At 37.2% G+C, this 17,097-nt stretch overlaps 1 protein-coding gene across 1 annotated transcript in view; it reads right to left on the bottom strand.

The window, feature by feature from the left end:
• Positions 1-9,843: 9,843 nt before the first annotated feature.
• Positions 9,844-17,097, bottom strand: part of LOC134841801 (MFS-type transporter SLC18B1-like) — a 15,441-nt gene continuing 8,187 nt past the window's right edge. Inside the window, exons 3-6 of the mRNA XM_063857838.1 lie at positions 16,353-16,665; positions 15,533-15,855; positions 14,989-15,249; positions 9,844-10,150 (exon numbers count right to left, since the gene is read on the bottom strand). Of these exons, the coding sequence (XP_063713908.1) occupies positions 9,981-10,150; positions 14,989-15,249; positions 15,533-15,855; positions 16,353-16,665 (1,067 nt within the window). The 3' untranslated portion in view covers positions 9,844-9,980. The remainder of the gene's footprint in view (positions 10,151-14,988; positions 15,250-15,532; positions 15,856-16,352; positions 16,666-17,097) is intronic.

Below are 17,097 nucleotides of genomic sequence, written 5' to 3'. Positions count from 1 at the left end.
AAAATTCAAGCCGTTTTTGGTCTGTTCATTTTTTGTCTCAACTAAATTGAGAGAAACGCACCTTTTTTTTCACGCAATTTATATAGTCACCTAAACTAGTTTTCTGATCAAGCAATAAAAAATCAATTGAAAATTTTGATTGATGCGATCAATTATAGCGAAAACTAATAGTTGCAAAAATGTCAAGGTTAAAAAAAATTAATTTTGTTTTCTGTCAAAAATTTCCCCTAAATTGTCAAAGCGAGACAAAACGTATGTAGACTGACAAATCAATAAAATAAATTTTTCAGATATTTCTGATCTTGTGCTTAATTGTATTGAGCTCACAATATTCAAGCCTCAGCAACCAAATGCTCACGCGCGTAGGGGAATCCAAAGAATTTAAATAACTTATGTTCACGGCGAACGCTTAAAAGTGCGGTAAGAAAACCCTGCTTTTTTGCGAGAAAAGATATCAATAAACATTTAAAACTTGAGATTACTCGATGAAAACTTAGCAAGAAATCACGACACTCCGCCTGACATGTGTAATAATCTTAAACAAAATAAATACCTTGCACCCTTAAGCTATCACTAATTTAGCATTTTTCTAGATAAAATGAGAGTGCGCTTAAGCTCTTCTATATCAAAATAATCAAGTTAAAAACAACAACTTCCATCGCCTAAATTACATTGCCCAAAAAATTAAATGAAAATTTAGAAAAAAAAAGTTAAAAAACATTTTTTTTTGATATTTTTATAAGTCGGTTTTTTGCTAAAGATTTAGTGAAAATGTTTTGAAACATACTGTGAGCCGGTTTAAAACAACTCCTCCAAAATGCAAAATCCAGAGCCAAAACCTACCTTGAGAAAAAAATAACGCCAGGATTAAAAACATTTTTTCTTTTTCTTTGAAAGTCGGACAAAAAACCATATAATTTTTCAAGTAGCAGTATTCACAAAAAGTTTGTGCAATTGAATACAAAATTTTTACTTGAGCTCAAGATAAAAAACTATATATTTTATCTGTAAAAGTTTTACACGTATGGATTCGAAGTAAAATCAAGATATTTATTACGGAGCTATTTACTAGACTTTTTATAGCGTAGTGGGTCGGGGGAAGAAACTTTGTTCGGTCCAACAAGCATTCCCAATTGAGCTGAGGAAATTTAAATGTCCAAATAAAGCTTTACTTGTCTAAATAAAGCTTTCGAACAGTTCCAACTTGTACTTAAAAGTGAATGGAACAAGATTGCGAAACAAAATTTACATTTAATTTTTAATTGTTTATTAGAAAACAGAAAACAAGAGCTACTTCAGTAGCCTTGAGTGGCAGTCATACTTTGGTTCGATCAATTCGTTTTCTTGTTCTCAGATTGGCCAATCAATTTTTACGCATGTGTAGAGACAATTTTTTCGTTGACCCAAAAAATTTTGCTAATTTTTGACGACGGGACTAAATGTAGGCCTTCTCATGGCGGCCTGTTAATCAGAAAACACACTGGAATGGACCCCTGATTTGACCAGGTTAGCCCCATGAATCGACCCTGACCTACTCTATCGATCCCGGTTCACCCATGAATCGACCCTTTTGACCCATCATTTGAGACCTCGCTAGACTCATGATTCAAATTTTGCTCGAGCCATCATTTGACCCATGCTTCCAACCTGACCCTAAATGACCCATGATTCGACCCTGTTCGACACACAATTTGACTCTATTTGACCGATGATTCGATGCTATTCAGTATTATCAATCTTGTTTGATCCTTAATTTCCATGATTCAAATTAATCGACCCACTGTTTGACCCTATTCCACCCTTGATTGGACCTTGTTCGACGTACGAATCCACTCTGTTTGAATGATGATTTGACCCTATCTGTTTAATTGATCTTGTTTGACTCAAGGTTCGGCCAAGTTTAACGCGCAATGATTCTCCTCTATGAGATCCATGATTCAACCCAAGTTGACCCCAGATTTGATTGACTCTATTTGACATTTTTTTTTGATATTTTTATAAGTCGGTTTTTTGCTAATGATTTAGTGAAAATGTTTTGAAACATACTGTGAGCCGGTTTAGGACAACTCCTCCAAAATGCGAAATCCAGAGCCAAAACCTACCTTGAGAAAAAAATAACGCCAGGATTAAAAACATTTTTTCTTTTTCTTTGAAAGTCGGACAAAAAACCATATAATTTTTCAAGTAGCAGTATTCACAAAAAGTTTGTGCAATTGAATACAAAATTTTTACTTGAGCTCAAGATGAAAAACTATATATTTTATCTGTAAAAGTTTTACACGTTAGGATTCGAAGTAAAATCAAGATATTTATTACGGAGCTATTTACTAGACTTTTTATAGCGTAGTGGGTCGGGGGAAGAAACTTTGTTCGGTCCAACAAGCATTCCCAATTGAGCTGAGGAAATTTAAATGTCCAAATAAAGCTTTACTTGTCTAAATAAAGCTTTCGAACAGTTCCAACTTGTACTTAAAAGTGAATGGAACAAGATTGCGAAACAAAATTTACATTTAATTTTTAATTGTTTATTAGAAAACAGAAAACAAGAGCTACTTCAGTAGCCTTGAGTGGCAGTCATACTTTGGTTCGATCAATTCGTTTTCTTGTTCTCAGATTGGCCAATCAATTTTTACGCATGTGTAGAGACAATTTTTTCGTTGACCCAAAAATTTTGCTAATTTTTGACGACGGGACTAAATGTAGGCCTTCTCATGGCGGCCTGTTAATCAGAAAACACACTGGAATGGACCCCTGATTTGACCAAGTTAGCCCCATGAATCGACCCTGACCTACTCTATCGATCCCGGTTCACCCATGAATCGACCCTTTTGACCCATCATTTGAGACCTCGCTAGACTCATGATTCAAATTTTGCTCGAGCCATCATTTGACCCATGCTTCCAACCTGACCCTAAATGACCCATGATTCGACCCTGTTCGACACACAATTTGACTCTATTTGACCGATGATTCGATGCTATTCAGTATTATCAATCTTGTTTGATCCTTAATTTCCATGATTCAAATTAATCGACCCACTGTTTGACCCTATTCCACCCTTGATTGGACCTTGTTCGACGTACGAATCCACTCTGTTTGAATGATGATTTGACCCTATCTGTTTAATTGATCTTGTTTGACTCAAGGTTCGGCCAAGTTTAACGCGCAATGATTCTCCTCTATGAGATCCATGATTCAACCCAAGTTGACCCCAGATTTGATTGATTCTATTTGACCCATGTTTCGACCATGTTTATTTTATTGAGCCTTTCCGAATCATGATTCGCGCATGTTCAACCCACGATTCGTTTCTGCTTGACCCATGATTCCACACTGTTCAATTGTATTGGCACTGTTCGATCTACGATTTGACTCTATTTGACCCAAGGTTCGACTTTTGTTCGACTCATGGTTTGACCCAGTTCGACCCATAAATTGACTCTGTTTGATTCAAATTTCTACAGTTTTCGTTCCACAGAGTTTGACTTAAGACTTCCTGTGACCTTCTCAATTTGCGACAAAAAGAGCCAGCATTCTACTGCTTTTGCTCGAATCAAGAGTCGAGTACCTCAGCCCAGTATACACACTTTTCTGCAGGATTTGACCCTTTTTGACCCATGATTCAGCTCTGTTCGATTCATAATGTGATCAGGTTTGATTCATGGTTCATTCATGTTTCACTCTATCGAGAAAGTTCGACCTGATTCGGTTTCGGCCTTTGTTTGATCTCAATGTTTAACACGTGACTCGACCCTCATCAATTGTATCGATCCTGTTCGACCTACGATTTGACTCAACGTGATCCATAATTCGACCCTGTTCAATTTTATCGAGCTTGTTTGACCCACAATTCGACACTCTTGGACCCATAATTCGCAATTGTTAGACCCATGTTCGACTCGGTTTGATCCATAATTCAATTTGGTCCGATTCCCTTTTCCACCCTACCCTAAAATTGCACCTGTTCGATCCACAATTCTTCTCTGTTTGACCACTGATTCGACCCTGTTCCATTTTCTTGACGCTGTCCGACCCACTATTTGACCCTGATTGGCTCTTGGTTTGACACTTCTCATTTTTATCAACCCTATTTGAAACATGAAAGTCGACTGTGTTCGACCCATGAGTTGACCATGATCGTTCATGATTCGACCTTGTTTGACCCACAATTTTACTCTATTTGATCGTTGATTCGACTCACATTTAAAACCTGTTCGTCTTATGATTAGACCCAGTTTGAACATGATTCAACCATATTTGACCCATATTTCGACCTTCTTTGACTCATGATTTGACCATTGTCATTTTTAGACGATATTCGACGCATGGTTTAACCCTATTCAACCGATGATTAGAAGACTTAGTTCGACCCATAATTTGACTCTGTTTGACCAAGGATTCGGCCCTGTTTGATTTGATTGACACAAGCTGACCCCGGATTTGACTCTTTTTGACTTATGATTCGACCATATTTGGCTTTAGATTTTGCCCCTGTTCGTTCCCCCACGTTTTGTTTTTGCAAGATTTGATTGCCCCCCAGATTCGTTTCTACTAGACCCAAGATTCGATCTTGTTCCTCTTATGATTCGAATTTTCAATTGTATTGACACTGTTGGAGCTACGATTTGACTCTGTTCGATCCATGATTCAATTCAGTTCAATTCTCATTTCCACTCTGCTCGACTCATGATATGACCCCGTTTGAACCGAAGTTTGACCTATTCCGATTTAAGCCTTCGTTCGACGGTCTCAACTTGCGACAAAAAAGACAGCTATTGACCGTTCCGGTCGAAACAAGAGTCGAGTACCACAGCCCAGAATACACACCTTTCTGCAGGGTTCGACACTGTTTGACCCATAATTCGACTTTAATTGATCCATGATTAAATCCGGTTCGATTTACATTTCCACCCTATTTGACTCATGATTTGACCCTGTTTGAACCGAAGTTTGACCTAGTCCGATTTAAGCCTTCGTTCGACCGTCTCAACTTGCGACAAAAAAGACAGCTTTTGACCGTTCCGGTCGAAACAAGAGTCGAGTACCACAGCCCAGAATACACACCTTTTTGCAGGGTTCGACACTGTTTGACCCATAATTCGACTTTAATTGATCCATGATTAAATCCGGTTCGATTTACATTTCCACCCTATTTCACTCATGATTTGACCCTGTTTGAACCGAAGTTTGACCTAGTCCGATTTAAGCCTTCGTTCGACCGTCTCAACTTGCGACAAAAAGACAGCTTTTGACCGATCCGGTCGAAACAAGAGTCGAGTACCACAGCCCAGAATACACACCTTTCTGCAGGGTTCGACACTGTTTGACCCATAATTCGACTTTAATTGATCCATGATTAAATCCGGTTCGATTTACATTTCCACCCTATTTGACTCATGATTTGACCCTGTTTGAACCGAAGTTTGACCTAGTCCGATTTAAGCCTTCGTTCGACCGTCTCAACTTGCGACAAAAAAGACAGCTTTTGACCGTTCCGGTCGAAACAAGAGTCGAGTACCACAGCCCAGAATACACACCTTTTTGCAGGGTTCGACACTGTTTGACCCATAATTCGACTTTAATTGATCCATGATTAAATCCGGTTCGATTTACATTTCCACCCTATTTGACTCATGATTTGACCCTGTTTGAACCGAAGTTTGACCTAGTCCGATTTAAGCCTTCGTTCGACCGTCTCAACTTGCGACAAAAAAGACAGCTATTGACCGTTCCGGTCGAAACAAGAGTCGAGTACCACAGCCCAGAATACACACCTTTCTGCAGGGTTCGACACTGTTTGACCCATAATTCGACTTTAATTGATCCATGATTAAATCCGGTTCGATTTACATTTCCACCCTATTTGACTCATGATTTGACCCTGTTTGAACCGAAGTTTGACCTAGTCCGATTTAAGCCTTCGTTCGACCGTCTCAACTTGCGACAAAAAATACAGCCTTCGACCTTTTCTTTCTTTGGATACACACTTTTCTGCAGGAATCGGCCCTGTTTGACCATAATTCGTCTCTCTTTGATCCATCATTCGGTCATATTCGACTAATGGTTCAGCCTTGTTTGACTCAATCGACCCTCTTCGAATCGTGATTCGACCCTGTTTGCCCCACAATTCGATATTATTTGACCCAAGATTCAACCGGGTTCCATGCACATTTCGCCCCTGTTTGACCAACGGCTCTTCTCTCTTTTACCAATTATTCGACCCTGTTCAATTTATTTGACCCTGTCTGACACTTGATTTGCTTCTGTTCGACCCATTATTAGTTTCGGCCTGACCCATGGTTTAACCATGGTCGACTCATTGTTCGACGTTGTTCAATTGTATCGAATTGTTTGATTTGACTGTATTTTGAATCTTTTTTGACAATGTTTCACCCACGTTTCGATCTTGTTTGACTCATTGCTTGAATCTGTTCGACTCAGAAATTGACTCTGTGTGATCCATGATTCAATCCAGTTTGATTCACACATCCACCATGTACGACCCATGATTTGACCCTGTTTGACCGAATATTTGGCCTGGTTTGACTTACATTTTCGTTCGACCGTTCCAACTTGCGACAAAAGAAACAGCATTCGACTGTCTCGATCGAATCAAGAGTCGAGTACTTCAGCTCAGCTGAGGATACACAGTTTTCTGCTGGATTCGACTCAGTTTGACTCATTATTCAACTCTGTTCGAGCCATGGTTCGACCATGATCTACACTCATGATTCAACCCTTTTTTACCATACCGAGAAGATTTGACCTGGTTCGGCTTATGCTTTTATTTGATCGTCTCAAGCTAAAACTCATGATTCGAACCTCATCAATTGTCTTGATTCTGTTTGACCTACGATTTGAATTTATTTGACCCACAATTCGATTACTCTTTTCGACCAATGTTTCGAGCCTGTTCCAATCATAAATCAAATTCGGTTTGATCCATGATTAAACCCGGTTCGATTAACTTTTCCAACCTGTTCGACTTGTGATTTGACCCTTTTTGACCCAAGGTTCGACTTGGTTCGACTTGAGCCCTCGTTAGACCATCTCAACTTGCGACAGAAAAAGACAGCATTTGACCGTTTTGGTCGAATCAAGATTCGAGCAACTCAGCCCAGGATAAACGAGTTTCTGCAGGATTTGACTCTATTTAACTCATGACCCTGTTCGACTTTATTGACCCTAGCTGACACATTGTTCGCTCTCGTTTGACCCAGTGTTAGTTTCTGCTTGACCCATTATTTGAACATGGTCGACTCATGGTTGGACCCTCTTCAATCGTATCGACCCTGTTTGACCTATGATCTATTTCTGTTTGACCCACGATTCGATCATGTTTGATCCATGATTGAACCCAGTTCGATTCCCATTTCTACCCTGCTAGACTCATGATTTAACCATTTTTGAGCCAGGGCAGTCGTTCGACCTTCTCAGCTTGCTACAAAAAAAACAGGGTTTGACTCTATTTCTCCCATGACTCAACTCTGCTCAATCAATAATGCGTCATGTTTGACTCATGTTTCATTCCTGTTTGTCAATATCGAGAAGATTTGACCTGGTTCGGCTATGGTAAAATGGTAAAATAATGGTACTTCAACTTTCTAATGTTTTTAACCTGGTATCATTGTATTTTAGAACTGTATGATTGAACTAGGGCAAAACATGTGTTTGGGAAAAAGTTTGAGCCTTCAAAAATAAAAATTTTAGACGTTCAAATCAGATTCCAATTTTACATCCTTTTTCTATCAACCTCAAAATCCTCCGGAATTCACGCAAGCGAATTGATGTAAAATTAATTCCCAAGACTGTAATAAATCATAAATTTTTTTTCGAAATATACGTATCAGAAACGCGCAAAGTATAATTATCTTGCAAAGTATAAGTATAAATTAGTATAATTTTTTCATACAATTTTAAAAAATCATGTAAAAAATGTCTACAAAATCATTTAAAACAACATTTAATTGTAACTTAATAAATTAGTCTGTTAAATGAAATGATACTCTCTTAAAAAAAATTTTTGAAAATACTTTCCATGAATCAAACAGGGAGATTGTACAATTGATCTCGAAATTTTTTTTTCACTAAAATACAAGTTTACCTCAAACAACAATTTTCAAATTTTTTGGTTTCTATCCATCTTAATGAAAAATTAGTCTGGCGTCCATTCAGACTTTATAGGACTACAAGCACTCGAAAGACTTTCAAATAATCACTTTTCCTATCAGTTTTTCCCCTAACGTTTTTACCTGTTTGCGCGTCGATAGTAGTTATTAGCCAATTTTTCATTAAGTTCAAGTGCTTTATTTTACCATTTTGTCATATATTCTCTGCGAAGTTCAATTCCATGTGCAAGCAACTTTGAATTGAAGGCACGCTTTTAAAATAGCGGTCCAAAACTGTCTGAAGGATGAGAATTGGGAGAATTTCATTTTGGCAAAATAGCAGAAACGGAATTTTTTTTAACTTTTGCTTAAAATTAACATGGCATAAAAACGAAGTAATCAAACAATAATGAAATTGAGTTCAGTATCATCAGGTTGTCGTAGATTAGCGAAATTTTGCTCTGAAAAGGGAAAATTATTTTTAGACTTTGAGAAAATTTTTTTCGGAATCAAAATCACAGCCAATTAGGCAAACAAAACCACAATTGACCCCTACGAGCCAAAAATTCCACTGGAAAAAAAAAACCTTTTTTTCAGGTCAAAACTGGGCAGAAAAACATCACGATCATAGCAAAATTTCGAAAATTGTCAAGTTGACATTAAATTTTGACAAAAAAGTTTGCATGCAATTACGGCAACAAAAGAGGTAGCAAGTTCCACAAAATTCTTGTAAAAAATGTTTGTTTGTCCATGTTAGACTACCCTGATTTCAATTTTTACACAAAGTTTTTACTCTCGCTGAAAACAAAGCAAACCAACAAATTGGACAGAAGTTTTGGAGAAGGGCCCAGAAAAAGTCAATACCGCAAAGGTCTGGTTGCACGAACTGTTTAAAAATGGATTCTTTCTTCTTTTAAACAAAAAAAATAAAACATATATAGCAAACAGGAACAGCCGATTGCCGTGCCAGTAGAAAAAAAAATCCGGCATAATCTTAAAATAACTATACGAAGTTTTTAAAAATTGTTTTGTTTTTATTCGTGGTTCAATGTGCGAATCTGAACGAAAATATACCTCGACATTTATTTTTTCGGAGTAACCTCCCCCCCCCCCCCCCCCCTCCCTTTAAAGCTAGTAAATATTGTCGCGCCTAGGCTCCTTTTGAAGTTTAAGGTCAATTAATCAAAAAATGGATTTCTGGGTACTTTTTGGTTGGCGCGGGTTTCAAATTCCCGTGGAGAAGAAGCATCCGCGCCTCCCTACTCCCCCTCAAAACCCTCCCATGTACAAAAATTTTAGGAACATGGACATAATTTTTGTTTTCAATCGTTTTCTCGTTTTCTTCTATCTTGAAATGTGCAATTTTCTCAATACTAAAGTCTCGAGAGACACGAGCCGATATGCTTTTAATCAGCAGACTATACAGACTCTAACAAACCGACTCAAAGCAACAGAAGTTTTACAAAACGGAGTTTAAGTTGAGCATCAAAAAATTTACAAATTCACGTGGATTTAACACATGAGTCTGCAGAAATAAGGGTTCGTTGGGAACAATTCTCCGATGACGATTTTGAAGACTCCTTTTGCTTCGAGAAAAAATTTTTACGTGACAACTGTGAAAACAAAGAAGCTTTTTCTACCAGAAACCCACAAGCGGTTCGAACAATTTTTAAGAGGATAAATTCATGCAAGGAAAGAAACGAAGTTACCAAATTTTAAATTGTTAATCGAGGCATTCACTTTAATCTATAATTTATACAAAAAACTATTATGAGATGACCCTGGTCTCTGGTGAAACTTTAATGCCTATTGGAGGAATTTTTGAAGATTATTGGATCGAATTTCATAAAAGTCAAGTTCAAGACAATGACGTCATTCTTCAGTGTAGTACATCTTTCTGTAGTTTCCAGAAAACAGAAGGTACCCATTGCTACAGACACTGCCTACTATTAGACATCCGCAGACAGAGAGAAATGTCATCTCGAATTCGATGGCAGGGTAGATGAGACCACCGAACACAACTGAGCCCAGAATTCTTCCAGCTGAAACAAAATAAGTTTAACAGCAAAAAACAAAGGGGGGTTGGTTCAAATGGAAGGACTAGTTATGGCGTGTCGGAGTGGTTCTGGTCAGGTGAGGGCTTGGATTCAGTTGGCCAATTTGGGACAATTAACGCGCGATATATTTCGCGCTATTAACGCGTAAGCGGAGAGTTAATCCGTCTTAAAATCGTTCCAAATTGATTGAAAGAAGCTTATTTCCCATAATTGATTTGTTACAAGGAGCGAAATCTATTCTTTCTACTTTATATGGCGTGTGGGGGGATGATTTTTATTTGAAAAAGTTTCAATTTTTAGAAGAAAAAAAATTTCATGTGATTTTGTTATATTTAATTTTTTTTGTTATTACTGACTGCTCATGAAACCTCAAAAGGCAGTCGGAACATTCAGAGCTTCGCCCTGATACGAGCAGTCTTGTTTTGATTAATAGTCGAAACTTTGTTTTTGTTTTTATCATCTAATCAAGCAGAGCAGATATAATTTTGGGGTGCATGAATTGCTATTCATTTCAACATCAGAGATTTCAGAAGCCGCCTTGGCTCCAATAACCTCGAAGAGTCATCAGTAAAGCAATTTTTAATCAGCTGATTGTGCTCTGATTGTGTTCTTTTTGTTCCGACTTTCGATACGAAAGTAACGGAATATTTGTGCTCGGGGTGGGTTTTTTTTCTTCAGACAAATTTCGACTTTTTAACTAGCCATTTTTGACGGAATTTTTTTATATCATTCAAAAAGTATTGTTGTCCTGAGCTCAAATTTCACCTGTGATTATTTTTCGTAGAGTTATGAGGGTTTAAAGATTGCCATTTTGACCAAATTGGGACAATTAACCAGCGATATAATTCGCGCTATTAAAGCGTAAGCGGAGATTTAATCCGTCTTAGAAATCGTTTCAAATTGGTTGAAAGAAGCTTATTCGCTATAATTGATTTGTTACAAGCAGCGAAATTTATTCTTTCTACTTTATATGGCGTGTGGGGGGATGATTTTTATTTGAAAAAATTTCAATTTTTAGAAGAAAAAAAATTTCATCTGATTTTGTTATATTTAATTTTTTTTGTTATTACTGACTGCTCATGAAACCTCAAAAGGCAGTCGGAACATTCAGAGCTTCGCCCTGATACGAGCAGTCTTGTTTTGATTAATAGTCGAAACTTTGTTTTTGTTTTTATCATCTAATCAAGCAGAGCAGATATAATTTTGGGGTGCATGAATTGCTATTCATTTCAACATCAGAGATTTCAGAAGCCGCCTTGGCTCCAATAACCTCGAAGAGTCATCGCTAAAGCAATTTTTAATCAGCTGATTGTGCTCTGATTGTGTTCTTTTTGTTCCGACTTTCGATACGAAAGTAACGGAATATTTGTGCTCGGGGTGGGTTTTTTTTCTTCAGACAAATTTCGACTTTTTAACTAGCCATTTTTGACGGAATTTTTTTATATCATTCAAAAAGTATTGTTGTCCTGAGCTCAAATTTCACCTGTGATTATTTTTCGTAGAGTTATGAGGGTTTAAAGATTGCCATTTTGACCAAATTGGGACAATTAACCAGCGATATAATTCGCGCTATTAAAGCGTAAGCGGAGAATTAATCCGTCTTAGAAATCGTTTCAAATTGGTTGAAAGAAGCTTATTCGCTATAATTGATTTGTTACAAGCAGCGAAATTTATTCTTTCTACTTTATATGGCGTGTGGGGGGATGATTTTTATTTGAAAAAATTTCAATTTTTAGAAGAAAAAAAATTTCATCTGATTTTGTTATATTTAATTTTTTTTGTTATTACTGACTGCTCATGAAACCTCAAAAGGCAGTCGGAACATTCAGGGCTTCGCCCTGATATGAGCAGTCTTGTTTTGATTAATGGTCGAAATTTTGTTTTTGTTTTTATCATCTAATCAAGCAGAGCAAATATAATTTTGGGGTGCATGAATTGCTATTCACTTCAACCTCAGAGATTTCAGAAGCCGCCTTGGCTCCAATAACCTCAAAGAGCCATCGGTAAAGCAACTTTTAATCAGCTGATTGTGCTCTGATTGTGTTCTTTTTGTTCCGACTTTCGATACGAAAGTAACGGAATATTTGTGCTCGGGGTGGGTTTTTTTTCTTCAGACAAATTTCGACTTTTTAACTAGCCATTTTTGACGGAATTTTTTTATATCATTCAAAAAGTATTGTTGTCCTGAGCTTAAATTTCACCTGTGATTATTTTTCGTAGAGTTATGAGGGTTTAAAGATTGTCATTTTGACCAAATTGGGACAATTAACCAGCGATATAATTCGCGCTATTATCGCGTAAGCAGAGATTTAATCAGTCCTCTAAATCGTTCCAAATTGGTTGAATTGATTTGTTACAAGGAACGAAATCTCTCTTTTTGTACTTTATATGGCGTGTGGGGGGATGATTTTCAGTAAAAATTTCAAATTTTAAAAAAAAAAATTCATTTTATTTTATTTCCTTTAATTTTTTAATGTTATTACTGCTGCTCCATAAACCCTAAAAGGGAGTCGGAACATTCAGGGCTTCGCCCTGATACGAGCAGTCTTGTAATCAGTTTGATTTCTTTTAGGTTGCCTTTCGTCTGTGAAAATTCTCATCTTTTTACAGTTTACAACCAGATTTTTGGCCTGTTGAAAGTGTACGTTCTTCAATCGTGATTTAATTTTTTCTCTCTTGTTTTGTTGTTTGTCAATCAATTTTCGCGTTTAAACGCACATATGCTGACAATCAAAAACCACTCGTACAACTTAATACTATGATGTTTTACTGTTCAGGAAGTAAAAGTGCGTTTTTGCATCTAAAACATTCCATAGGAGGTTTAATGCTCCGACTTTCGTAACGAAAAAAAAAAAACGGAAAATTTGTGCTCGGGGTTATTTTTTTTTTCAAATTAGTTTTGGCTTTTTAATTAGCCTTTTTGACGGAATTTTGTATATCAATCAAAAGGTAGAATTGTTTCTTGAGCTTAAGTTTGATATTTCACCTGTAATCATTTTTATTAAAGTTATGGGGGTTTAAAGATTGCCATTTTGGCGAATTTGGGACAATTAACACGTGATATACTTCGCGCTTTTAACTCGCAAGCGGAAATTTAATCAGTCTTAGAAATCGTTCCAAGTTGGTTGAAGGAAGCTTATTTGCCATAATTGATTTGTTAGTGGGAGCGAAATTTATCACTCTGTACTTTAAATGGCGTGTGGGGGATGATTTTCACAAAAAAAGTCGCAAAAGTTAATTTTTTTCTATTTTACTTTATTATGATTTTTTTCATAGTATTACTGCTGCATAGACCGTAAAAGGCAGTCGGAACTTTCAGAGCTTCGCCCTGGTACAAGCAGTCTTGTTTCTGTTAACACTTTGTAACTATCCGAGAAAGAAAATACAAATAGTACGGATCAGTTAGAATCTGCCTTGCTTACAAAACTTTATGTTCGTACCGTGTTTTTTGAGATACCTTCTCAAAAATCGAACCCTAAAAAATCAAAGGGTACATCTATTTTAGGTGACCGAAGAGACTACTTGCTAAGCGCGCCTTGAACGTCAAATATAAAGGGCGAACCCGAACGGAAAATTAACTTTTTTTGGATCATAGTTAATGTTTCTAACTTCGCTGAGTTCGTTGTAAGACCTCCTTATCAACTCTCATGGATACGACTAGGGCGTAATTCATAAGAGCAGCAACTAAATGCTCAATTTATATTGGTTCACCGGCTTGTTTGAGCTGGATCCCAATTTGATTTGTCTTACTATTCATGGTACATACTCGATTGGTGTTGGCACATTTGAAACTTGTTTTTAAAGCTTTTTCAGTTTTATCGGACAAAGTCTTAAATTTTTGAAAGAATTCTGACCTTGAGACAGTCAAATGGCGTTAAAACTGCAACCGAGTTTTCAAAACTGTCTTTAAACTGTCGAAAATGCAGTGTAAAATCAGTACAATTTTTTCACCCAATTACGATTTTACATGTAGTTTTTCAGAGCAAAACCAAACACATAAAACTCCGACAAAAAAGCAAACGCGAAACTGCAAAAAAGTCTTTCCAAAACGCGAAACTGCAAAGTAGTTTAAATTTGAAGGGCAGAATTATTTCAGAAATTTAATACGTTGTCCGATAAATTTGTTAAAAGCTATAAGCTATGTACGCATTAGTTTATTCCAAAAACTGTGTGCACTGAATTTTTTTTGCATGCTGTTTTAGGCATATTTAGTTCATGAGTTTTCTGTGCTTAAATTACTGCCGGATTAAATTTTTGATATGAACAAGAATTTGTGCAGCAGCTTTTAATGAAGGCTATTTCGGGCTTTCTTCCTCACATTGTTTCCGTAAATGTATGCGGTCTCCGCAAACTGTAAGCAGATTCTGCAAATGAAAGCTGACTCCACTTGCAGCCGCCAATTCCGCGACAGCGTAATTTTACTGACACATCTAAAAAATTTTGTTTGTGGATTCCACAAACTGTTTCGGATTCTGCAATTTTGTTGCTGATTCCGTTAATTTGCTTGTTTTTTTGAGCGATGCAATTTTTTGAATATTTGTTCATGTAATCTAAAACAGGAAAACCGCTTACAAGTAAACAAAAATACAGTTTGGCTTCATAAATAAACAAAAATAAGAAGAAAACATAAATCAAAAAAGCTCTTAAAAGTCACTTTTGGTTGAATAATCCAAAATTTAGCGGCGTCAACGTTTCAAGAAATCGAGCAGCAAAAAACTTGCTTTTTTGCCTAATATTTTTTGCTTATACCGGTATGAAACAGAATTTTTATCAGTTCCTTTTGAAAATCAAGTAGGCAAAGATAAGAGTTACAACTAAGTTACCTGACAGGGTGAATGTCACCCAGAACCCGACCACTAGTTGCAAGTTCTCAAGGTCATGTGAGTAGCCTCCCTTCTGTGCTATTTCCTGTAGAATGAGGTATATCGGTACAAAGGTGCCAGACATCGCAATTCCATTGAGAGCCAGAACAAACACTACGTAGTACTTGTTTTCCAGAAATGGCATCAAAAGTGGAAGAGAGTACATTCCAGTGACAATGATGAGCATATTCGAAAGCCAGAAGAACGAATGAGCAGCGAATCCTTGAGAACAATTGAAAAGTAAAACAAAATATCATTATAAATAATATTTTTATTTTAAATCCACACTTTTATGAACATACACTAACGTTTATAGCTTGTATGGTACGAAAAAATTGCTTAGGAATGCATTGCAGGAATTAAGAATTAGTTTGTAAGTGTACAATCACCCCGAGTCGACTTTGATTAATCATACATGACCTAAATCAATTTCCATCGGCTTTATCCTTAATACACGTTTTCTTTTTTTGGAGGCTGCTTTTTTATAAAAATTTTAAAACCATGCCTTTATCAGTAGCCCAGCCGACAAATTGAGAGCAAACTGCGTAAAAAGCACCTGCTGCCAAGAAATACCAGCCCGAGAAATCTCCCTCTATGTCGAACTGTTCCAGAAGATACGGAGAGAGTGCAACGTCTAAAAGAGCCAGCGGTACACCAAGCAATATCAGAAATACGCTGTAAACCCAGATTCCACGAATTGCCAGGAAGTCGAGGGCAGCTCGGAAAGTGCTGGGAATTTCTGGTGACTCATTTTGAAACGACTCGTCAGTTTTTTTGAGCATAGGTTCCGCTTCTTCACCGTCGCCGTCGGTTTTTTTATCCAACAACCTAATTTTGGGGTAAATTATAGTGGTTTCAACTAATTACTATGAGAAAAGCCGCCACAAAAAGTTTTTTTGTGATTCAAAATTTCGTCAGAATTTATTCATCAGGGTTTTTAAAATTAATTAACTTGAGGCGCAGAACTTTGAGAAATATTAGATTCCAGCTGGGATTTATAAGAATGCGCGTAAGTAAAAACGACTGGGTTTAAATAAGGAGGCCTGTGTCAAAAAAAGATCATGCCGAAAGTTAAAATATCGAGAAAAACTAAAATAATATTTGCTTACAATGAGCAAGTTTTTTGGCTTTTATAGGCATAGACCGCGATCATTACCATCAATCAATGAATAAGCATAAGTTTTATTTTTGGTCCCCTTGTCCAAAATTTTTGGTCCTATTGTTCGTTTTTTGAGCTACCCTTAATTTGTTCATTTTGCTCTTTCTTGATTGACGCTTTTTTTTCAAAAATGATTTTTTGTATAACTCAACTAATTAGTGCTCACGATTTTTTTTCGTTGTCTTCGTCCGCTGGTCCGTTAGGTAGTGCATAAAACACGAGCAGTGCCAGAACCAATTCGATGGCCCCGGACGTCAAAAAGGGCAACTCATACCCCCCTAGAGAGTACATGGCACTGCCGAGAGGGGGTCCGATGGCTAAACCGAAGCCGATCGCCGACTCAGCGAGCGATGTGACTCGACCAGCGTATTCGGGTGCAATTGAAGTTAGAAGGGGGATCCCAGTACCCCAGACAAGTGCGCCTCCAAGTCCCATGAATAGACGGCAGATGAAGCTGAGACTTGCAAACCATTGGGAGGCTGAAAGACCAATTGTCGGTACTTTTCTGACCCCCCCCAGCTCCATTCCAAAAACACATACACACTCAATCACGCATACATATATACATAAATATATACATACAGGGGCGGATCTAGGATTTTCTTGACTGGGAGGGGAGGCAGATTTTTAAAAAAATTTCAAAATGGGGCCAAAATAACTGCAAAATTTCAAAAAAACAGGCCAAAAAGCACTTTTTAGGCACTTTTTGGAAAACTTTTACCGGAAAATTGCGATTTATCGGCGCGCCTTCCCCCCTGAAAATTAGTATATATTGGTGCCGAAGGCGCTTTACAATAATTTAAGGGTCCGTCAGCCGAAATTGGATATCTAAAAATAGTTCAAAGGGGGGACACTTTGGGTAGGCAGAGGCTCGAATCCCAGAAAAAAAGGAAGCGTCCGCCCTCGCCCCC

This window comes from Symsagittifera roscoffensis, chromosome 3, assembly GCF_963678635.1.
Source record: "Symsagittifera roscoffensis chromosome 3, txSymRosc1.1, whole genome shotgun sequence".
Lineage (NCBI taxonomy): Eukaryota > Metazoa > Xenacoelomorpha > Acoela > Convolutidae > Symsagittifera > Symsagittifera roscoffensis.
This window is presented reverse-complemented; position numbering and strand designations above follow the sequence as displayed.